The sequence below is a fragment of the Pagrus pagrus genome, assembly GCF_965226575.1.
Source record: "Pagrus pagrus genome assembly, chromosome: 24".
NCBI lineage: Eukaryota > Metazoa > Chordata > Actinopteri > Spariformes > Sparidae > Pagrus > Pagrus pagrus.
Window position 1 is genome coordinate 9,443,067 of NC_140206.1, and position 24,046 is coordinate 9,467,112.

The following is a 24,046-nucleotide window of genomic DNA, read 5'->3' on the forward strand; positions in this document are numbered from 1 at the left end:
TTGTCAGACAGAAAACATTAGGGATGATTGTGCGGGACTGTTTGTTGGCCAGGAGCCTCCAAATAGTTGTGCTAAGCTAAGCTAACTGTCTCCTGGCTTTATCTTCAGATGTAGGGACATCTTACTCAGCTTGTTTTCCCAAAATGACTGATCCCTTAAACTCTGTTATTGCTGTTATGTCATTCTGAATCTCTCTTTGCTCATTGTTTTGTTTATGACAACTGAAGTTGAACTAGCTCAGAGTCTAAACCTGATCTGATCTCTTCCCTGTACTTTCAGTAAGGTGTCGAGGCCTGAGAAACTGGCACCTCACCTGTTCGAGGTGGATGAAGACGTGGAAAAAGACGAGGTAAGTCCCCCAATCGCGAGCCCTGTTCCTCTTCGTTGAGGGAATTCTTGATTGTCCCATTGTCTTCTCACGCCGGCTATTCAGCAAGCCATTACAGAGTTAATAACAATGACAGAGAGAGAGAGAGAGAGGGCAACAAGTTCAACCTCTCTCCAGCCCCGCTCAAACAAACTTGATTACAAGGGATGGCAACAGAGCACAGTGTCCTTTAATTTATTGCACAACATTGTATTCATTTATTTAATTTCTCTCCTTTATTAGAAGTCAACCTTTGGATGTTTTGTTTAATGCTCCAGGCCCCGGTCGTTTCCCAGAACAGCTGACATCTTCGTGACATTTCTTGGATTTTAAGGGCACTCCACTCCCGACAATAATTACCCCGCTTTAGGCATCGATTTAACCGAGGGGCAGGTGACCTTTAATGGACCGAAATCTCCCGAGATTAAAGAAGTGCGCTGTTGATGTAAATGTTGATCTTAATTAAGAGCCTCCCTGTCAGGAGGGAACAGGTCGGTCAACGTGGGCCTGTCCTCCCACTCGCCCCGAGGACGGTCAGCACATTTTTAAGCTCAGAGCAAAGTAAATGTGCGAGCGTGTGTTTTGAATACAGACATAAACGTCTACAATATCCCTGTTTAATTTCATTTACAGTAGAAAACATGTATTGACGGATGTGTTTGCGCCTCCTCCTGCAGGACACGGCGTCCCTCAGCTCTCAGAAGGGAGGAGTGTCCAAACACGGCTGGCTGTACAAAGGCAACATGAACAGCGCGATCAGTGTCACGATGCGGGTGAGTACAGCGACGCCACTCAAGCGTTTCACAGCCTCTTCTAATAGCGTTAGCGGCGTGGTTAAAGGGGCACTCTGCTGGTAATGCTGTACAAAATTGTTGGACTTCCCCTTTAAGTCGATGTCGTCATTGTCATATGAAGCCTAAAGCGTATAGGCGACTTGCAAGCAACACTTTTAACACGACTAAATGACATTTCATACATGATTAAGTTGAAGTGCTGGAAGGTGAGAGACAGACGGTGGAGTTTAAATCTTTCACAGCCGCAGTTAATAATCCAGCGCACCTACAACATACTGCAGGAGAATTAATCCCTCCACTTCTTCATCATCCATCAAGTCCATAAACTTCACAAAAGCGATAAACGGTCCCCCAAACATGTCCTGTTTTCCTTTTGATATATCAGTAACCTTTTCTAATGCAGGACTTAATAACATCTGCGCTGCCCACTGTGGTCTGCTCGTGCTTTCCCAGAAGGCTGCTATCAGTCGTCTGGCAGGCAGAAAACAGAGACGTGCCATTATTTGTTCCTTTTGATTGATTTTGTTCGTCTGGATACAATCTTTACATAGAAAAGTGTCTTTTTGGGTTAAAAATCATGTTATCGATGTTAGATATTTGTGCACATATGGAAATCAATTTAGCCTTTGCTTGTGGTAGCCTATAAATTGTTGTACATATTCACTTTGCTAAGCGTTCCCACGCCCCATCTCCACCCTTGTGGTATTTTTAGAGAGAACGAGGCCTTTTGGGATGTTAAACTTTCTGTATTTTCATCCTCTAGTCCTTCAAGAGGAGGTACTTCCATCTGGCCCAGCTGGGCGATGGCTCCTACAACCTCAACTTCTACAAAGACGAGAACACCTCCAAGGAACCCAAGGGAACCATCTTCCTCGACTCATGCATGGGGGTCGTTCAGGTAAAGGACCTTGCGCTAACGCGCCGAGGCCTTCGAAACTGCCCAGACGTGAGCGCAAATGTGTGAAATCAGAGTTTCGTTTCAGAACAGCAAAGTGCGTCGGTTTGCCTTCGAGCTGAAGATGCAGGACAAGAGCACGTTCCTGCTGGCTGCCGACAGCGAGGCAGAGATGGAGGAGTGGATCGGCACCCTCAACAAGATTCTCCACAGCAGCTTCGAGCAGGCCATGCAGGAGAAGAGGAACGGAGACCTGCATGATGGTACGTTTCTCTCCTTTCTTTGACGTCTTAATTATTTTTTGTATTGTTCGCCTTCTCTCCATGTCTTTTGGTGCTTGCTGCACCTGCTGGCTTCTCCGATGCGCCTGTAATAATTTATCTCAAGGCTGTTTCCTTATTAAAACCGCTCATGCTTGACTCTTTTTTTATCAGTTTCCTGTGTAATTCTCCCTTCCTCTGCTTAGAGAAGCTGAGACCAACACATCATTATGTTTTTATATAATTGCATTAGCTAACAGAGCACATGTTGATCTCTCCAACAGATGAGGAGCACGGAAAAACAGACCTCTCCTCCGGAAGTTTTCAAGACAGCTTTCAGGTAGCCTGTTTTCTCCATCTGTAACGACATTAAAACCACGCTCGCCACCTCTGTTCGACCACGCGACAAGCACCGCCATATGGATCAGTCCGTACGCTGCAGAGGTGTCAAATGACTTCACTTGGAAACAGCCTGAACTGTGACTGGAGTCTTGCTTGAACATCTGTATTTCCTGCAACCAGGTCCCCACATTTTCCCGTTGGTGCTAACCAAGCAAACATCTGGTTTAGTGTGCATGGTCTCCAAATGTAGAGGCCAGATGAGGCCAACGCCGGTGCTGAAAAGGGGTCCGGAGGTGGAACGTGGCAGTCTGAAAACAAACACTTAAAGGCATAGTCTGTAATTTGTTGTATTTACCAAATCAACATTAAAATCAAAGGATTATGTGTGATGTGGAAGGGGTGCTTGAAGTGACAAACCTATAGAGATACACTGACTATAAACACTGTCCCTGGATTTCCTGATCAGTGTTCTTTCTTCCTCTTAATTTTTTATACAGTACATCCAACCCAGGCCTCTGATCTAGACAGGCTGATTGTTTCCATCCCACTCCCTTTTGAAATATTAAGCTGTTCTTCCACGAGTCCTTTTTTTTTGCTTTGTTTTTCAACAGACTGCCAGAGACATCGAGTCCAAAATGAGGAGTGAAGCTCGCCTGAAACTCTTCACGTTGGATCCTGACACACAGGTGAGGAAGATAATACCTGAATGCTAATCCCTGTGCATTCTGAACGAGTATTGCTCTCATCTCCCTGGCACCAGAGTCAGTTTTGCTCCTGTTACTGACTGATTCGCTGACAGCATCTCCCGTTTCCACAGAAACTGGATTTCTCTGGCATTGAGCCCGACGTGCGGCAGTTTGAAGAGAAGTTCGGGAAGAGGGTCCTGGTCAGCTGTCACGACCTGTCGTTCAACCTGCAGGGCTGTGTTGCAGAGAACGAGGAGGGACCGACGACTAATGTACGTTTCAGTGAGAAACAAACATAGATGACGGTGTTTATTACAAGTCTATTTCTAAGTCGACATAAAGGCGACACGTCTGTGAATGCACGTGTGTGTGCGAGGACAGAATCACGCTTCTGGAATAATTCCGGGAAACGTCCTTTAGCGAACGAGGGCGAGGTTTAAATCAGTTAAGAAGATCACAGACAGTTCAGATGGCCCACTTGGCTGGCCCCTGCCAAAACTGGTGTTGTTGGCACGAGGGATGGCCGCTGCCATAGCAACCAGCCTGGGCCTCCCATCATGCATTAGGCACCAGTCTGAGGCTGGTTTCCTGCCGTCACTCTCCAAGGTCTCTGTCTCTGTAAGAGACGGACGCCTCCTACACTCAGCACTCAACTGGGAAACCACAGCTATTAGCTCCGCTTCTCAGAAAACACACACACACACACACACACACACACACACACACACGCACAAATGGGTTTGTGTAATGGAAATCCACAGTGGAAAGAGTGAAAGGGAAGATGAATTACATCTATGGTACATTTTGACTGAGTGGAAAATGAGAAGTGCATTAGGAAGGATGCGTATCCCTCAAAAAGTAAATGACTGTCCTTTTTCTTTCCTCAAAATACGTTCCTTCCTCCCGTTTTTTCATCAAAGGTGGAGCCTTTCTATGTCGTCCTCTCCTTCTTCGACGTCCAGAACAGCAGAAAGATCTCGGCCGACTTCCACGTCGACCTCAACCACCCTTTGGTCCGCCAGATGACATCGGGCTCCGTCAGCGGACATGACTCGCACATCAACGGCAGCGGCGATGGTCCCTTAGACAGCCACAGGCAGGCCAGTGGGCTCCCAGAGGGGGCTCTCCAGTACCCCAAACAGGGGGTGTTCTCAGTCACATGCCCCCATCCGGAGATCTTCCTGGTGGCCAGGATCGAGAAGGTGCTGCAGGGGGGGATCACCCACTGCACCGAGCCCTACATGAAGAGCTCAGACTCAGCCAAGGTACAGAAATTGGTAGAGATGACGAGGATGAGGCTGGGAAATCTCAAATTATACATCCGTGTAATCAACCCCACTTTTCTTGACTACTTATAGATGGCTCAAAAGGTGCTGAAGAATGCGAAGACAGCCTGCAGCAGACTGGGGCAGTACAGGATGCCATTCGCCTGGGCTGCAAGGTATTAAAAACCATTGTGTATTTACTTTAATCTCCGTTTGTTGTGTCAAAGAACTTACTTCCCAAAAATGCTGAAACGAAACAGCCGCAGCCCCCACATTCAAAATAAACAACAAAGGAAATTGAATCCCTCTGCAGCATGACAGAGAACAAACCCACTTATCTACAAAGCAATTACACAATAAAGTTTGGTTTGGACTATTGGGTACGTTTGCACCATTCGTTCAGTTGCTAATTAAAGATTTCAAATATCCACAACACAAGTGCTTGTACCCAATTTTGTTTACAAGAGAATAAATGGACGTCCACCAGCAGGCAGTCTGTTTCCCTCCCTGAAGGGAATTGGGAGCCGAGAATGATACATTAGATATACATAAATGGTAAATCTTGTGTCAGGGCTGGTTGGTGTTATACTACATCTGATGATTTCTTGCACTTGAAGGGAAACTTCAAGCTTCTCAAAGCTCGAGGAGACGTATTCTCTTGTGCCACGACGCCACATAGTGATTCAGATTTAGGATACTGCGTATAGACTGAGTGGGAGCTGTCAAAGGAGAGTCAGCCTGTCGGGATTCACAAATCTTTGAACCACTAGCGTGGAACTGAAATGTGCCCTTTCTCCAGCAGATTTCTCTCTTTGTCTCCGCAGGCCTGTGTTCAAAGATGCATCGGGAACTTTGGACAAAGGCGCTCGCTTCTCGGCTCTTTACAGGCAGGACAGCAGCAAGCTGTCAGACGAGGACATGTTCAAGCTGCTCACTGACTTCAGAAAGTACGCGTCTTCCCCTCTCTGAAGTTATCACTACAACTGATCTCTGTGCAGTTTTCTCATTGCTGTTTCTGTGTCTGATTTCCCGACAGACCAGAGAAAATGGCCAAACTCCCTGTCCTCCTGGGGAACTTAGATGTGACTATCGACAGTGTGGCTCCGGATGTAACCAGTAAACCCTCCAAATATTTACTTTTAACATCTATTTATAATCGTCAGACTTCAACCTTACACTCTGCAACTCCTCTCGTTTCCTGTCTGCAGATTGCGTCACTTCCTCCTACATCCCCGTGAGGAACTTTGAAGGCAACGGGCCCGGCAGCGCTCTCCTGGAGGTGGAGGAGTTTGTACCCTGCATCGCCAAGTGCTCCCAACCGTTCACCATCTATAAAAACCACCTCTACGTGTACCCGAAACACCTCAAATACGACGGGCAGAAATCTTTTGCAAAGGTAAAGGTTGAGTTAATGTAACAATCCTGTGAATAAGAGGAAAAAGGGGGTTATGCCTTTAATTTTTAGCCTTTCTTTTAGCGGTACAATCAATATTTTAACCTTCATATGTTACAAAGTCATCACAAAACCTGTGACTTTTCCTTTTTGGAAGGTTAAGCTTTTTTTTGGCCACCGTTCTCTCATGATCATCATTTTGTGTTCCTACCCTGTGAGACAACTGGCAGCCGCCTCTGGCTCGCTCAGCCAGCAGCAGAGCTGGATAGAGTTATCCTTCCGCAGAGCAGCAGCTTCTGATTAATACATTAATACAGGCTTGTGTTTTTCACTAGGTCAGCTCCATTTCGGAAATCAACCTGCCTTCTCCCCCATCATCTGTCTCTCGGCCCACTTTTACTTTAAATGAGAGCTGGCTATCCTCTCCTTGAAATATCTTCCCGCTCTTTACATCTAATACACATCAGTCAAGAAAGTGTCCAGCTGAAATTGGCTCCGGGGTGTCTCGGGACTTGTACTTGCTTTTCTCATCTGTCTGTTCCTAAACTTTCGTCCCCACTCTTCAGGCGAGGAATATTGCCGTTTGCATTGAATTCAAGGATACTGATGAGGATGACGCCCTGCCGCTGAAGGTGTGTATACGTAGTTCTCATTTCAGCTCTTTGCATGCTACATAATCTGAAATGACATAAATCGAACCGACAGAGGTGTGAACTCGAGTCACATGACTTGGAATCGACACCAATGGACACCGGTGACTGGTGGCTTCACTTGGACTTTATCATCTGTGGTTAACACACTGTGCCAAAAATATATTTACACTTGCAAAAGTCCAAAATGAAACTGTTGGCTGCTCTCTGGTTAAGTGCTCTGTGCAGGCTGAGCCACACATGGTCGTTTAGATTTTAAATATATCAAGATTTTTTATATATATAATGTATAATCTGCAAATATACTTACTGATTACGTACTGATTTGATTTAAAAATTTAAAAAAGGACTTAACTTGTTACTTGGTCAAGACTTGTTAGTCTTGACTTGGGACTTGACTTTGGACTTGACTTTGGACTCACTAGTCTTGACTTTGGTCTTGACTCTTGACTTGTTGGTCTCAAGTTGGCAATTGACTTTAGACTTATTGGCCTTAGTTGGGACTTGTCTTTAGATTTGTTGGTCTTGGCTTTGTTCTGGACTTTAGACTGGTTCATCTTGACATGAGACTTGACTTTGAACTCATTGGACTTGAATTAGGACTTGTTAGTCTCGATGTGGGTCCCAACTTTGGACTCGGCCTTGACTTTGGACTTGACTTTGGACTTGTTGGACTCGACTTAGGTCTTAACTTTGGACTTATTGGCCGTGGTTGGAACTCGACTTAGGACTCGTTGGTCTTGATGTGGGTCTTGACTTTGAACTTGTTGGCCTTAGTTCGGACTGGATTCGGGACTTGTTGGTTTAACTTGCCAGTCTTGACAAGGTACTGTTTGTCTGATTTAGACACTCAACTTGGGTCTCTTTTTTTTTTAATTGGTTTATCTTGGCTGTGGACTTGATTGTAGACTGGTTCATCTTGCCTTAAGTATTTACTTTGAACTCATTGGACTTGAAACATGCACTCCTATCTCTCTCTCGTGTTTGATTATTTCCTTCTTTATGAATCCACTGCAGTGCATCTACGGCCGTCCGGGAGGTTCTCTATTCACTAAGCAGGCATATGCAGCCGTCCTGCACCACCAGCAGAACCCTGAGTTCTATGATGAGGTATTTGTATGCTCATACTACTCATAATCAGAGTTTTATTGCTATCATAGATATTGTTAAATGCTAAATAATCAGTAGAGAGAGCCAGATATGCTCTGCAACATATGCTCAAAGTCAAAAAGTTATATGTTCTTTGAAAGCAGGGTGTTTTGAAGTTAAGGAGGTACCTCTCACCTCCTCTTATGTTGTTTGAGCACATTTCAATCCCCACTGGAAATGCTCCGCAGGCCTTTTTTTTCCACTTTCATTTTCCGGAACAAAGCCTCCCGTGTATTAGGGAACGAACCCCAGGAATCTGTGTTTTTCTCTCCTTCAGATAAAGATAGAGCTGCCAACTCAGCTGCATGAGAAGCATCACCTCCTCTTCACCTTCTATCACGTGAGCTGCGACAGCAACAGCAAGAAGAAAGACTTGGTGGAGACGCCAGGTAGGCTGCAGCTTTCAGTCACGTCTTCAACTGTGTTTCAGTGAATTCATGTTCATTTCTGCCGTGCATTATACGTGCAAAAGCTGTTTGATACAGGCATACTTTGTACAGCGTGATGGTAGTTTTAATGAGGTAGTTATAGATATTTTAAATTGTATTACCACTTCTTTACAACCACGTGGCCTCTACCTGTCCTTTACTCACAGTGGGTTCAGCATGGCTGCCTCTGCTACGGGACGGCAGAGTCATCATGAATGAGCAGCAGCTGCCTGTGGCCGCCAATCTGCCCGCCGGGTACCTCAGCTCCCAGGATGGTGTCAACAAGGTAAAAGAAGATGATTAATATTAGACATTTTATTCATTTTTAGGAGTTATGTGTGCAGTTGATTCGCACTAAAGGTCACGAGAGGGCTGTGAAATTAAAATCTCAGCAGGACTCGCGGTTGTTTATGGAAATCTGTTTAAGTAAGGCACGTAAGTGCTTTAGATCGAAGTTGTTCTGCCGGTCAAACAGTTTTCCAAAATGGGTTTTTAAGATTGGATGCATTACCATAAGAGATCCGGTGCAGGTTGTGGTAAATGGTCAAAGATCTTATTAGCTTTGATTGGATTGGGACCTCGTAGATGCCCCGACAGGCTTTCACATGAAATGCCTGTGGAATCTGATGAGCATTAAAATTTAATCCAGTAAAAACAATCAATGCCATCTCACCGTTAAGATCCCTGTGTGTTGGTTATGTGGTGCAGGGATAATGGGTTTCCTGTAAATTTAATTAAAGCTGTAGTATGTATGTAACAGTGGCTGTGCTTAACGCTTGCAGTTGAGCCTCTACACTCTGACTGCAAGAACTCTAGTTAAAAAGACCTTATTTTATTTATCTTGTAGTAAACTGTAGCCGTATGGTAAAACAGCTTGTCTTCTCATATTACAAAAGATATGCGGCTAATTTATTGATTATATCATGTTGCTTGTGCCTTGTTATGCTAGATATGCTTTAATAAATCAACACGTCGTTACAGCACTCTGGCTCGGAGATCAAATGGGTCGACGGAGGAAAAACCTTGTTCAAAGTCTCAACTCATCTTGTTTCTACAGTTTACACTCAGGTACGTCCATTTAATTATGTCCATCAATCTCACCTGCTCACCTCAATGCAAATAAATGTCAAATATATGTGTAAACGGTGTGTTTTCTTTAGGATCAACACTTGCACAACTTCTTCCACCACTGTCAAAGCATGGAGATGTCAGAACAAGCTTCAGAAGGGGAGCTGGTGAAATACCTAAAGGTACTGCGAGCGTAACTTATCGCTAATTCCCCCCCGGGGGGGAAAATGCAACACACCCCTTTTTATTCTTGTCTCGTCAAATGCAATCTTGTAATCTAGCATTTAAGGGAACGTGACAAGCGGGAGTCTTACTCCCTCCCTTCCCTCCCCAGAGTCTCCATGCGATGGAGGGTCACGTGATGGTCAACTTTCTGCCCACCATCCTCAACCAGCTGTTCTGCGTCCTAACCAGAGCCACACACGAGGACGTGGCCGTTAACGTGACCAGGCAAGCCGAACACAAACGCTTAAAACACACACGTGTGGGACGCCTGGTTTCCAGCAGCAGGAAGTTATGTGTCCGAACGATATTTTTGGTCTCTTTTAACCAACTTCATCCGTAGAAAATTATAATAACAGCACTTTCATCTGGGTCTCTCTTTTTCCTCTGTTTCTCTTTAATAGCCAGAATCCTTTTTCTCATTAGACTCACCTATGGCTTGCACACGCTGTGTATGTATCTCGGTTGGGTGTGTGAGTAGTCTTTGAAGCTCTGTAGGCAGCGTGTAAATGAGCTGTCAGTGCCTTTGAATGGATAAATGTAATTCCTATCTCTGGCTAGCTCTTTATAGCGAGCCTCACGTCCTCCTTTTCTTATTCTTTTATATTTTATGTCACCGTGTGTGTCTCTGTGCAGGGTGATGGTTCATGTGGTAGCACAGTGCCACGAAGAAGGGCTTGAGCATTACTTGAGATCTTACGTCAAGGTGCGGTCTTTTCTCACTATATGATGACAGTATGCAGGTATGTTTATATGTTCCTGCTCAAGTTAAAATCTCACTTTCTCCCTCTCTATTCTCAGTTTGTGTTTAAGCCCGAGCCTTATTCCTCCACCAACGTAAAGACAGTTCATGAGGAGCTGGCAAAGGCCATGACTGCCATCCTCAAGCCATCCACAGACTTCCTGACTAGCAACAAGCTGCTGAAGGTGACCTAAATTCATATCTATTCTGTCCGAGATATAAGTTAGTAATAAGACTCAGCTTTCTTGCTTTAGCTGTTGAGTTGACTGTAATTACAACAATTTTACATGTTGTTTTCATGATAATTATACATTCCTATGGCATAATTGCTTGTCACATGCCTGGAGTCCTTTTTAAATTTAATTTTAGCATCTTGTAAACATATCCTTCCACATTTGGGATGGCAGCTTCCCTCGCCTAACTCTTTCTTTGTGTTGCAGCACTCGTGGTACTTCTTCGAAGGCCTGGTGAAATCGATGGCTCATTATCTCATAGAGTGTGGGAAGGTCAAGGTGGGTCTCGTTTAAGTCCTCAGCCTTCCTTTCTTGAACCGCTTTTCCTCCGAGCCTAAATCCTCTCCCTCTTTCCTCGTTGTTCGCAGCTCTCCAGGAACCAGCGTTTCTCTGCGTCGTTCTACCACGCGGTGGAGACTCTGGTGAACATGCTGATGCCGCACATCACGCAGAAATACAAGGACAACCTGGATGCGGCTCGCAATGCCAACCACAGCCTGGCGGTTTTCATCAAGGTTGGCACTCCTCCCGACGCCCGCAGTGACTTATTGTCCTTTAATATGCAGATGAGCTTGAAAAACTGCCCTTCGGTTAAAGACCGCGGAGCTATATTTAAATCATCCCCGCTGCAGATGGTTTATGTTTGGTGATTAACATAATTTTGAACAACCATGTAATGTTTGCTCACCTTTTCACTCAGCGCTGCTTCACCTTCATGGACAGGGGCTTCGTGTTCAAGCAGATCAACAACTACATGAACTGCTTCGTGCCTGGCGACCCCAAGGTGAGGAGGCTCCCCTGCTGCCATCTTTAACGCTTTTATCCCAGTCATTAAATATCATAAAACCATCATAAAACGTATTTTCTCATGCATTTCTGTTAGACTTTGTACGAGTTCAAGTTTGAATTCCTGCGGGTGGTCTGCAACCACGAGCACTTTGTCCCTCTTAATCTGCCCATGCCCTTCGGAAAAGGCAGAATTCAAAGGTTCCAAGGTAAATCACACACTTAACGTCACTTTCATCTAAGTGGGCGCAGTTTATATTCTCCTTGTCCGCTGCAATCTGTTGACCGATGCCCTGCTGCAGATCTTCAGCTGGACTACTCTCTGACGGACGACTTCTGTCGAAACCACTTCCTGGTGGGGCTGCTGATGAGGGAGGTGGGCGGGGCTCTTCAGGAGTTCAGAGAGGTCCGTCAGATCGCCATCCAGGTGCTCAAGGGGCTGATGATCAAACACACGTTTGACGACCGCTACGCCGCGAAGGTGAGCTCCACAACACCTTTTACTGTACTTTGAACACACCACAAACGGATGAGTTAAATGAAAAGCGCGTACGCTTCCAGGCCTGCGTTGACTTGGAGATAAATTCAGCCTGACTTTTGACTCACGAGCACTTGCTGTGTCATTCCAGAGCCAGCAGGCCAGACTCGCCACCCTCTACCTCCCGCTGTTCGGTCTGCTCCAGGAGAACGTCTACAGGCTCGACATCAAGGAGTCAGCCCCCCTCAGCAACCACAATGTAAGCATGACACCTAGTGGTGGGAAATTAAATGGCAGCTCATGTATTCAAAACACGAATCCCCGGCTTAATGTCATCTGAACAGGTCACTGTCTTGACGACCAGTGTTTACTTTTCAGCTGAAAGCATCCTCAGTTTGTTGCTTTCTGTCCCAGAATGCCAGGGAGGACTCCCTGGTGCCCAACTCCATGGTGACTCCTCAGAAACCCGGGAGCTGCATGGAAAATGCCCTCCACAAAGATGTGTTCGGGGTCATCTCTGGAACAGGTAGATCCGCACTCTTCTATCCTAAATATCTTCATGAAGAGCTTAATGTTCTCTGCGTGTGTAAACTGTAGGTTAATCCCGTCTTCTGAAAACTATTTGCATTTTCTGTGCTCCGTCCCTGCAGCCTCCCCTCAGAGCTCGACCCCCAACGTCAGCTCAGTGCACCACGCGGACTCCAGAGGCTCTCTGGTCTCCACCGACTCTGGAAACAGCCTCCTGGACAAGAGCAGCGACAAGACCAACTCCCTAGAGAAGGTACATGAATACTTGAATGATGATAAAAAGGAAAAAAAAGCTGAACTGCATGAACCAGACAGATGTAAGGATATTGCCGGTTACAGGCCATTTCTTCAAAGTCTGGCTGGTTATGATAATACGGTCACTTTGGGCCAAAATCACGAGCATTTTCTTTTTGCTAAATCCAATCACAGAATGTCATCTGATTATATCATCGACTGCGGGCGTATTAGACCGAAAGTGGTGCCGTCTGTGGTGCACCGAGGTCAGTCCAGCTCTGCAAAGTGAAGCCATACGGTTCCTCGACAAAAAACACTATTGTCCGAGTTTTTTTTTTCTCATAAATTTGTGGCTTTAATCTCCGAAGATCTCGCAAATGTTTGGACTTTGTAGTCTTTGTATTGATGAGATTAAAGTCGTAAATTTTTCGTTTGACCAGCTTTGTGATACCAATTATCCGGTATCGCCAGTGTTAGGTTATCTGGCTTCAGTGAGCCTAAGGAGATTAAATATGCTTCATGGTTCTGGTCTGTGAGACCTGAAATAATGAGGAAATGAAGCAAATGTCAACAAAACGCAAAGTTAAAGGTTGGTAGTTCGCGCAGCACTCCCCTAATTCTGTTTAATTTCACATTATCTGCACTCTTGGACGTCCTCGCTGTCCTCCCACCGCCTCCTTCAGAGCTCCCACTCCCTTCGTCCTTGCTCTGTAACCTTCCCAACCCCCTACAAGGAGGGATTCACCAGGAGGCACTCGGTCAACGTTCCCCCTCTCCCCCTGGACCCCGAGGATCGACTCCCACCTGTGAACCGCTCGACCAAGCGGGTCACCATGGACTTCTCGCTCCTGTCTGCGCCCTTGCCTCACCTCCCGCAGGACGGCGACAGTGAACATGACAAACAAGCGGCAGGCCGGAGGGTGGAGGGGAATCAAGAGGAAAACTTACTCATACAAGTATTCTGTTTGACCTTTGTGAGCTCTCCAACAGAGACTTTTGGCTGCAGTTTCACAGAATCCAGCAGATGTGTGATTTTTTATGATTCACTAAACCAGAGTTTTGCTTTTAGTGTCAAATTTAGAGGCCAAAACACTGCTGAAGTCTGTACAGCACGTCCAAAATCCTCCCTGAGTTCCTCCCAACATTCTTCCTGTTGGGAGTGTCCCACGTCGGGGAGTGTGTGTGCTGCGGAGGTTGAGCCGACCTCGTGGCCTCTCTCACTTGTTTCCTCAGTTGCTGTAATGTAACTGTAAATGTGTTTCTTCAAACCTGCGATCGATGCTGTTATCTCAAAGCGCAGAGCTGCTTCGGCAAATGCTTTTGTCCTCCCCGGAGGAAAATTCTTGACATTTCTCATCTCTGAAGTTTGGGTTTGAGTGATGTTCCTTATCTCTTTTGAAGTTTTCCGATTTTCTGCGACTCCGCCGTCTGCGCCTGATAACGAGAACTTTCTATCCTCTTGTTTGTTTTTCTGTCTCTCTCTAGAACCAGTGTGCGTCGGCTCTGGGCAGCACCGTGCTGCGCTGCGACAAACTTGACCGGGACGAGATCAAAAACCTGCTCATGTGCTTTCTGCACATCCTCAAGAGCATGTCAGAGGGTAGGACTGTCAGTCTGAGCGACTGCACTTGATCGTGACACGTTGCTGATATGAAAAACCGGCCCGCAGTTAATCCTTTCTAAAGATTTTTCTTCCCATGTCCTCCCCCCCAGAGGCCCTGTTTGCATACTGGAACAAAGCAGCTCCCTCAGACTTAATGGACTTCTTCACATTAATAGAGTAAGCACAGAACTTGACAAACTTTTATGCAAGTTGAGTCTGGCAGCGATCTCCGACTGAGCTCCACCTGTTGTGTTTGTCCTGCAGAGTCTGCCTCCATCAGTTCAGATACATGGGGAAGAGATTCATCGTCAGGTACAGTGTCACGTCTCTCATCTCACCTGACTTTATTTGTGTTAAACAATTGAACCGAAACTAATGATGTTCCTCATCCATGCAATGATGTGACTCACACTAATGCGCAGACTTACAAACACAGACTGACTGAATCTTTTAACCCCTTTGCCTCTGGTTTGTTCTCTCGTCTGTAACACTGCTGGAAAGTTGTTGTTGTGGGTAATGCTGCGGGCCCGGGCCTCCTGCATGGGTAAGAGACTGCCGGTGTCACTTTGCCTAATTAAATGCATGATGCTGCCGTTAAAGCCACATTCATTTGTCTGCTGTGTTTCTGTCTGTTACTGTTCTTCGACACCACTGAGACATCTCCTCTTGTGTGCCTTTTTATCGATGTATTGACCGTCCTATCACGTGACCGTAGCATACCCGCTAACAGTGTTTCTCCTCTCCCAACAGGAGCCAGGAGGCGGCGGGGCCTGTAGCTCCCGACAGGAAGTCTCTGACTCTGCCTGTGTCTCGTAACAGGGCGGGGATCCTGCATGCCCGTCTTCAGCAGCTGGGAACGCTGGAGAACGCTCACACCTTCAACAACAGTAAGACATCCTGTCCTGTCCTGGCTTCTATAAGGATGAACGTCACACCAAGAGGGCTTTTCTTTCTTTTTCTTTCTTTCTTTCTTTCTTTCTTTCTTTCTTGCTTTCTTGCTTGCTTTCTTGCTTTCTTGCTTTCTTTCTTGCTTTCTTTCTTGCTTGCCAGAGCTGGAACAGAGGTTATTAGGGCCCAAGCGCCAACCAGTGTGAAGGCCCTTTTGAAATGCAAGGAATTATTATCATTCTCTCAAATAAATTGCACTTGTGAGAGCTTTAACATGCCCAAAAACTATTGAAACTTTGCACACGAGTCAAGCGTGTTCAAATACAAATCCTGCTTTGTCATTAAAATATGATTTTAGTTGTTTATTTGGTGAGCAGCTAAACTAAACGTCTGTGCCTTTTACTGACCTCTATAGGCAGCAATAAGAGCTGCAATAACAATGACAGAGCTTATCTCCATTCATAAACAAGCAGAGCAGAAGTGCTTGGTACTGATCAACAACCTAATTAAGCAGTTGATGTTTGAGTGAAAAACATATTTACTGCTCCAATAAAGATATGTCTTTTAACAGCGACCTTGCGTGTGTGCTTTCTGCGCAGTGTACTCTCATACGGAAGCAGACGTGAGCAGCCAGTGTCTGCTGGAGGCCAATGTGTCCACAGAGGTCTGTCTGACTGTGCTGGACACACTCAGCATCTTCATCATGGGATTCAAGGTATCGGCTGCGACAGCCTGTTGACACAAACAACAAAGACACATGACATTTTGCATCTTAATCACATCTTGGTCGGTTCGTCCTCCTCAGACGCAGCTTACTTCAGATCTTGGTCACAACCCCCTGATGAAGAAAGTTTTCCAGGTACATCTCTGCTTCCTGCAGATCCCTCAGTCCGAGGCCGCCCTCAAACAGGTCTTCACCTCACTCAGGACCTTCATCTACAAGGTGAAAGGGAAATCAGAACGTTTGTTTTATCGTCTTTTTCCCTGGTAGCTGTGTTTGTCACGCATTACATCCTGCCTCCCTCCACGTGTCCTCCAGTTCCCCTGCACCTTCTTCGACGGCAGGGCCGACATGTGTGCCTCTCTATGCTACGAAATCCTCAAGTGCTGTAACTCCAAGCTGAGCTGCATCCGCAGCGACGCCGCCCATCTGCTCTACTTCCTCATGAAAAGCAACTTTGATTACACGGGACGCAAGTCTTTTGTACGAACACACCTGCAGGTATGTGTGTCGAATAGTTTCTAAGCCTTTCCGATGAGTCGTTAACCACGTTCTTGTTGCGTTAGCGTAGCATTGATTGTCTTTGCTCTTCCTCTCTATTCACCCAGGTGGTCATTGCTGTCAGTCAGCTGATCGCCGACGTCATCGGCATCGGGGGTACCCGTTTCCAGCAGTCTCTCTCCATCATTAACAACTGTGCCAACAGTGACAAGAACATCAAGGTGAGGGGAGAATGATGATGCTGTAGCTGCCTTTAGCTTGTGAGCTCAGTTAGCCGTGCAACTAGTGGCCTGGCACACAAGACTCACATCTGGCTATTGTCCTCTTGTAGCACACGGCATTCCCGTCAGATGTGAAGGACCTGATGAAGCGCATCCGCACGGTGCTGATGGCCACGGAGCAGATGAAGGAGCACGAGAACGACCCGGAGATGCTGGTGGACCTCCAGTACAGCTTGGCCAAGTCTTACACCAGCACGCCCGAGCTCAGGAAGACGTGGCTGGACAGCATGGCACGCATCCACCACAAGAACGGAGATCTCTCCGAGGTATTTTTATTTATTTATTTATTTTATTTTGGCCCTAACCCTGCGCTACATCTCTAACCCGTGCCTTGTCTCTGTTTGTCTGCGTCACCTGCAGGCAGCCATGTGTTATGTGCACGTCGCTGCTCTGGTAGCCGAGTACCTGTGGAGGAAAGGTGAGTCGAGGATATAGGAGTGGGAACAGTATTTTTACAATCCCAATTTATAGAGGCTATATAATGAGTAACTGCTTATCACCATAGAGAGAAGATTATACAGGAATAAGTGTTGAACAAACTCAATAAATCCATTTGATTCACTTCTTGTGTACTGATGAAAGATTATGGATGGCAGCAAAAATGCTTTTTGGCCTGGTGAAGCCAAGGAGGTCGCTCATTAATGCATATTCCTATTTTTTAATGGAGCGATTGATATATTTTGCAGGTGATTTTGAACATCTCCTGCCTTTTCTCTTCACTTATTTACTCTCTGCACTGCTTGTTGAGAAATAAAGCGAGCCTACACATACACACACAGGAACATACACCTTCATCCTCCACCTGAGCAGCCGTCCAAGGGTCACCTGTTAAAAACACTGCATTCTCTAGATAAGATGTTTCTGCACATACCAACCTGGATACAGTGTTCAGACTTTGGATCCGGGGATCTGTTGTAAAATACGACATGGTTTTATGAAAGTTCAGCGTCAGGTCAGGGTGGGTTGAGAGTGGGTTGACCTTCCCCCCAGAGCTCCTTTGTCAAACACTACGTCGACCTTTTTGGTGCACAAACACTCATGTTGCTTCTGTATCTGTACGTTCAGGCATGTTCAGGCAGGGCTGCTCGGCTTTCCGCGTCATCACTCCGAACATCGACGAGGAGGCGGCCATGATGGAGGACGTGGGGATGCAGGACGTTCACTTCAACGAGGTGAAACCGCTGTACACTAATCTTCTTACGCGCCGCGCTCCGCTGTGTTGACCAAGCGTTTAGATGTTTTTTTAAGTTCCTCACTGGCATCACGTGTCACATAATGACCGTCTCTTATCTCCGTTAAGAGTATCAATTGCTCCGAGAAGTGAAAATACCGTAGACTTTGACTTGGGGCTTGGTTACATGTGTTAATGTAGAACAGTCTGGCCTCAGGGTCAACACTCCTGTAGAGGGATTCGGTGTCTTCTTAATCAATGACACTCCGACAGGGGAAGTGGCTTGTTGACACTAGATTAATTGATTAGTCGATTGAAAGACAATCAATGGGCATTTGTTTGAATTATAGATTAATCCCTCCCCCCCATGTTTGTTGTTCCAACAGAGCCCCATCCCTGTAATAACATTATTGTACCTGTTAAAGTCATTTTTTAAGCATAAAAATGTCTTCCAGCGTCCAAGTTTCGTTTCCATTCCTAACATTAATCATAAACGGATGCAGAACAAAACATCTCTCTCGTTATATTTCGTCATTTTCCTGCACCAATCTCCTCAAAACCTTTGTACATCCGGTTTAAAGTATGCATGAGGTGTACAAATACTTGTTTATGTGTGGGGAAAGCTGCCCGGTCTAAACTGACGTGAAATTGAAAGTGATGGCCAGAGAATTTCTCAGCTTTTTACGACTTGGTCAACACATCTGCAGGCAACGAAAAGCGCTTCCACCTTCCATCTCCTCCTCTGTTTAATCCCCCAATAAAAAGAACAGACATGATGGATCCATTTCCTCCCACGTCTGCTGTCTTTACTGGAACATTGCGCTCGTTTTAAGTCCACTGTAGCCTTGTAAATCAGAACAAACAGAAACGTCCCCCTTTGCAACAGTAAAATATGCTGAGACTGCAGGAAGCTTATATTTATTCATCAGTGCGTGCGTGCATGTGTGTGTGTGTTCAGGAGGTGCTGATGGAGCTGCTGGAGGAGTGCGGCGACGGCCTCTGGAAGGCGGAGCGTTACGAGCTCATCGCCGACGTCTACAGGCTCATCATTCCCATCTACGAGCAGCGTCGAGACTTTGAGGTAAACTGAACAGTGATCAGGCAGAAGCAGAGCTATAAACCTTTCAGGAAACACGGAGTGCATCTTAGATAGTCAGCAAAAGTTGCGTAGTCTTGCTTTAAAGGTGCAGTATGTCAGAGTTTTAGGTAAAAACATTCAAAAAATTAAAAAGAAAATGTTTTGACATTGTGTCAAAGACAGCTATGTTTTGTGTTGCAGAGATATCTACCGAAATTAGCATGCTAACCAGCTAGCTCCAAGCCACTTTGTCCCTCAAACGACACTAACTCTCCCAGTCCAGTCAGAGTAAGCTAATATGAGCATTAGCTGCATGGATAATTGAGATAAGCAGCTAAAGTTAGCTGCAGTTAGCGGTTACTCTGGTGATACGCTGCCCCCTATTTGTTTGGAGTGTAAATCCGACACGTGCCATTTCTTACATATTGCACCTTTAAAGCGACAATAATCAATATTTTTATGAAAATATTATTAAATGTTATTTCTTTAGGTTTTTGGTTGACATTTGTGAAAAATTCTGCAATCTTTGTGTTTCTGCGGAACAGAAACTGACACACCTGTACGATACCCTCCACCGTGCCTATACCAAAGTGATGGAGGTGATGCATACGGGCAAGAGGCTGCTGGGCACATACTTCAGAGTGGCCTTCTTTGGACAGGTGAGTTCAACAACATCAACCAAAACACATACATAAGCTTACCATGGATGTATTATAGTGCTATTTGCTGAGCATGAATGCTAACACTCTTAATAAGTCATGTTATCTCTTGCCTTTTGCAATCACATTCACACACATGCACACGAACCATTGAGCTTTAGCCCACCTGAAACTCTCTTGTTAATAGAGATGTCTCTTCTTTTCTCCTCCCTCTCCAAGGCTGCGGTAAGTCCGTAGAGGTTTAGCTGTGTGTGTTGGCCTGGTGTGCTCGTCCACCTCCTCGCATCGTTATATTTTTTTAAACGTAGCTCTGATTCGCCTAGATATAGCTCCTTATCGGCTTGTGATTACTGAACGGTGGTGGAGAGGAACTGCACATGCATGTTTTTGCGTGTTTATTGTTTTCATATTTTTTTCCTGTCTTTGCTTTATTGTTGGGTCTTGTTTAAACATTGAGTAAATGGTGTAGAGTAAGTTTTTGTTCCTTTTTTTTTGATTGTGTGGCTTTGTATGCAATACCTCATTCAAATGAGGTATTGCATGCATGTGTTGTATTGGGTTTTGTTTGTCCGTGTACTGCTCGTGCTGTGTCAGAAACGTGTTTTGTTTTTAAAGGTTAAAAGTCGTCAAATTCTGAAGCAGGACTCCATTTGTACGGCTGGATTCAACAGCAGGCTCCTGACTTGCCTCCTCTCCTCCACAGGGCTTCTTCGAGGACGAAGATGGAAAGGAATACATCTACAAGGAGCCGAAGTTCACTCCGCTGTCTGAGATTTCTCAGAGGCTCCTGAAGCTCTACTCCGACAAGTTCGGCCAGGAGAACGTCAAGATCATCCAGGACTCTGGCAAGGTGGGATCACGTCTGCGTGTGTTTATGTGACGGGAAGTGGTGCAGACCCTGACAGTTGTGCAATGGGTCCGGGGAGAACATGTACTAGGAGGTTTGTAGGGCAGAGTTCAGGGACGGCGTTCAGAAAAGTCATGGTTACAAAATAACATACGAGAGCATCGCTGCAGATCATTGACTCTGGATGGAAGCTTGTAAATAAGCCGCTGTTAACGCAGATTTAAGTTTAATAAAGGGGCAGTTCACCCAAAAACAAACTTAATAATTCGTACAAATTGCACCTTTAAGGTTTTCCAATGACCACAGATATATATATATATATATATGTCTTCTGTGCACTAACAGGTGAACCCGAAGGATTTGGACTCCAAGTACGCCTACATCCAGGTGACCCACGTCACACCCTACCTAGACGACAAGGAGCTGGAGGACCGGAAGACCGACTTCGAGAAGAGCCACAACATCCGGCGCTTCGTGTTTGAGACGCCGTTCACGGTGTCGGGGAAGAAGCAGGGAGGGGTGGAGGAGCAGTGTAAACGGCGGACCGTTCTCACCAGTAGGTCGTGCACACGGTGATGAAAATGATTTGCCATCACCACAGCGGTTTAGAAACAAATTTGACTTGTACGAGCAGGAGCAAGAAACGCACCGTGTGGCTTATTTATCACAGCGGCAACATCAGGAAGCAGAAAGCGAGAATATTTCCTGGTTGTTCCTGGTCCCGAAACATTAATCAGATAAGATCATGTGAGGTTTATTCACTTGATCCCAAAGTTCATGTAGTTATCTTACCTTGGTAATAATCACGCTGACTGATAATGACTTGGCTGCAGGCAGGGGTGTGTTTAGGGCCTCAATATTTGGCTGTACTGTCGCCACAGGTCTCTTTTTTTTTGGCAGCAGGTCTTTTTGCAGTGCCAAATTGATTTTATCTGAATTTTGAGCTCATTTAGCCGCTGAATCGGCATCCCAGCATAGTTTTTCAGTGTTGTTTTGACCAATACTTATGTCATTTGAAAGCATGATTTAAGTCCTCCCCATCCTCTTCTCTCTCCCATCCAGCCACCCACTGTTTCCCTTACGTGAAGAAGCGTATAGCGGTCATGTACCAACACCAGACCGACCTGAGCCCCATCGAGGTGGCCATAGACGAGATGAGTGCCAAGGTGTCCGAGCTGCGGCTGCTGTGCTCGGCCTCCGAGGTGGACATGATCCGTCTGCAGCTCAAACTGCAAGGCAGCATCAGCGTTCAGGTACAGGTGGCGAGGTCGTGCTGCCAGTTACGAGGGCTGTAAATCATTTCACTCCTTCAGTGTCATTTCTGATCTTTCACCTCTGTTGTTTTCCAGGTCAATGCCGGCCCTCTCGCTTACGCCAGAGCCTTCCTGGACGACAGCAGTGCCAAGAAATATCCTGACAACAAGGTCAAGCAGCTCAAAGAGGTGTTCAGGTACTTATCGATGACGGAAACATTAGCTGCTTATTCCCTCGGTTTGTTCTCGGTCTATGGAAATGTGTCCTACCATGTTACTCTGTCACATTCTGTCCTCTGCATGTCGCTTTGAAGTGGCACTAAAACCCTGTCGCATCCCTACCTCAGGCAATTCGTGGACGCCTGCGGTCAGGGGCTGGGAGTGAACGAGCGGCTGATCAAAGAGGACCAGCAGGAGTACCACGATGAGATGAAGGCCAGCTACAGGGACCTGGCCAGGGAGCTGTCGAACATCATGCACGAACAGGTATAGATGTGGGTTATATCATTCAGACTCCAACCAGCTGTTTTGTTTAGTTCATTTTTACTATTTATGTTCATTGTGCTCATTTTATTGTCCACTGCTGCACTCCTCTGCTCGTTTACTAACCGGGTCTCCTGTCTCCTCTCTCTTTGTGCTGGCCTGAGCAGATTGGATGGTAACAGTGCTTTTGTCATTTGAGGAAGTTGCTACAGAAACAGTGAGGGACTGTATGAAAATTATAAGAACGGGGAGACGAGCTGAATCATATGTTTGATTTAAGACAAAAGCAAAGCCCTCCTCAAATAATTTCCCCACAGTCCCTAAACATACATTTAAGCGCCTGAGTGAGTGTGTGTCACTTTCAAACACCCTTCCTAATTGTAATAATGTGACCTTCCAGATAAACCCAGTGGAGGACGGCACGAGGAGCGCGCTGTCCGACTCCATGGGCATCTTCAACGCCATCAGTGGCACACCGACTAGTGCCAACCCACACGGCTCCACCACCATACTCTGATGTGGATGTTTCACGACGTCTTCACCACCAACGACGGATTCAACTACCTGCCAGTCGAGAGGAAACCATAAAGTACCTGAACACAACCTGAAGCCATCATCCGTTGGTTTACTTCACATGTCATGAGCTGGAAAATGTTTCCTATGGAGACTCCGGTCAATACTTTTTTGACGTCAGATTTGGGTCATTTATCCTTTTGTATAGTTTATTTTATGTCATGTAGGTCATAGAGGGGTTTAAGCAAGTGTGTATCCAATACTGTGACTGACAACACAATGTTATCTTAATCATCGTGGTGTCTTAAGCTCCACCCGAGGGATGTTGTAACAAATGAGGAACATCGGTATTTGAATTTGACCCCAGTCTAAACCTTATCTCTCTTTTTTTAACTCTAGGGCTCCCATTTATGTACAGCGTTTGTACGAGTGTTCAATGAGGGTTTTAACGGAAATAAATAAATGCCACTGCTGCAGCCGTACATGCATTCTCCAGCTGGTGCACAGTATTTTTTACATTTCCCCCTTTTCTATTCTTTCCCATCAAGGCCCTGTTACAGCGGAGGCATCAGAGTTTATCTTTTGAGAATTATTCGCTCTATTTTAGGCCAATGGACGTGTATAGAAACTGTCTAAAGCCAAGTGAACCACAATGTTTTAACCTATTTTCTGTAAAGAAAAAATGGTGTGCAATATTTTCTATTGTTACCGACACTCTTGCCAAAGACATTAGAAAAAGGACTGTGCAATGCAAGACAAGGGTGTGACTGTTTGTAATCTACCCTCTTTGTTTCTCTGTCTGTCATGTAGCTGCCTTTTATTATCTGTGAGGTCAAAATTAAGGAGAACGTTTTTACTTAATGACTGCTCATGTAAATATGTTTAAGACATATAAATAATAAAAAAAATCTGTCATAATACCTTCTTCTGTGCCTTTGCTTTTGTATGATCTGGTGTTATCATTCATGCAGGAGAAGCTGGACATTTTGGACAGGGAGTGTCGAGATAACACTTCCCTTTATCGGCAGATCACATTTCATCACAGTCAACAGCTATTGATAAAATGATTTCCTAAGAGTCACTTCTGTAACTGATCCAGTCATGACTTGGCAGCACGACAGTGTAACTCAGTGTCATCTGATCACAAAGTCATCTTTTAGTTCGCTCATGTGGTTCAAAGGTGCAATATGTAAGAAGGACTGCCGACTGTAGCTGCCGTTAGCTAGTTAGCTCAGTTAGACATGCAGCTAGCAGTCAGACATGGTGCTTGGAGCGAGACAGGACAGGCCAAAGCTAGCTGGTTAGCATGCTAACAATACATAGTCGTCTTTAACATAACATCAAACTGTTATTTCTCCACATTATGGAGATGTTCATTTTTAAATGTTTTAAAATCTTACATATTGCACCTTTAACGTATCACTGTTGTCTTCTGCTATTAGCGTTTCTTTTGCACTTTACTTAGGTAGCTAACTGCGGTGCTTTGAGCTACATGCTAATGCTAGCACACTAAATTTCTCACAATGAC

The 24,046-nt window shown here is 45.5% G+C and overlaps 1 protein-coding gene across 1 annotated transcript in view; it reads left to right on the forward strand.

The window, feature by feature from the left end:
- Nucleotides 1-23,432, forward strand: part of LOC311252996 (dedicator of cytokinesis protein 9-like) — a 42,133-nt gene extending 18,701 nt beyond the window's left edge. The window contains 49 exon segments of the mRNA XM_084346665.1: nucleotides 280-349; nucleotides 1,045-1,140; nucleotides 1,925-2,059; nucleotides 2,145-2,319; nucleotides 2,601-2,656; nucleotides 3,270-3,344; nucleotides 3,476-3,616; nucleotides 4,265-4,609; nucleotides 4,703-4,785; nucleotides 5,434-5,556; nucleotides 5,646-5,725; nucleotides 5,818-6,005; nucleotides 6,569-6,634; nucleotides 7,670-7,762; nucleotides 8,079-8,190; nucleotides 8,397-8,515; nucleotides 9,211-9,297; nucleotides 9,390-9,479; nucleotides 9,632-9,747; nucleotides 10,156-10,225; nucleotides 10,321-10,446; nucleotides 10,702-10,773; nucleotides 10,863-11,009; nucleotides 11,195-11,278; nucleotides 11,378-11,489; nucleotides 11,583-11,761; nucleotides 11,910-12,017; nucleotides 12,173-12,284; nucleotides 12,409-12,539; nucleotides 14,006-14,120; nucleotides 14,234-14,300; nucleotides 14,388-14,435; nucleotides 14,874-15,010; nucleotides 15,611-15,726; nucleotides 15,817-15,954; nucleotides 16,051-16,233; nucleotides 16,341-16,454; nucleotides 16,565-16,780; nucleotides 16,875-16,932; nucleotides 17,580-17,686; nucleotides 18,644-18,766; nucleotides 19,309-19,422; nucleotides 20,126-20,272; nucleotides 20,615-20,825; nucleotides 21,332-21,522; nucleotides 21,619-21,719; nucleotides 21,870-22,008; nucleotides 22,406-22,494; nucleotides 22,496-23,432. Coding sequence (XP_084202791.1) covers nucleotides 280-349; nucleotides 1,045-1,140; nucleotides 1,925-2,059; nucleotides 2,145-2,319; nucleotides 2,601-2,656; nucleotides 3,270-3,344; nucleotides 3,476-3,616; nucleotides 4,265-4,609; nucleotides 4,703-4,785; nucleotides 5,434-5,556; nucleotides 5,646-5,725; nucleotides 5,818-6,005; nucleotides 6,569-6,634; nucleotides 7,670-7,762; nucleotides 8,079-8,190; nucleotides 8,397-8,515; nucleotides 9,211-9,297; nucleotides 9,390-9,479; nucleotides 9,632-9,747; nucleotides 10,156-10,225; nucleotides 10,321-10,446; nucleotides 10,702-10,773; nucleotides 10,863-11,009; nucleotides 11,195-11,278; nucleotides 11,378-11,489; nucleotides 11,583-11,761; nucleotides 11,910-12,017; nucleotides 12,173-12,284; nucleotides 12,409-12,539; nucleotides 14,006-14,120; nucleotides 14,234-14,300; nucleotides 14,388-14,435; nucleotides 14,874-15,010; nucleotides 15,611-15,726; nucleotides 15,817-15,954; nucleotides 16,051-16,233; nucleotides 16,341-16,454; nucleotides 16,565-16,780; nucleotides 16,875-16,932; nucleotides 17,580-17,686; nucleotides 18,644-18,766; nucleotides 19,309-19,422; nucleotides 20,126-20,272; nucleotides 20,615-20,825; nucleotides 21,332-21,522; nucleotides 21,619-21,719; nucleotides 21,870-22,008; nucleotides 22,406-22,494; nucleotides 22,496-22,613 — 5,923 coding nt within the window. The 3' untranslated portion in view covers nucleotides 22,614-23,432.
- Nucleotides 23,433-24,046: the final 614 nt, after the last annotated feature.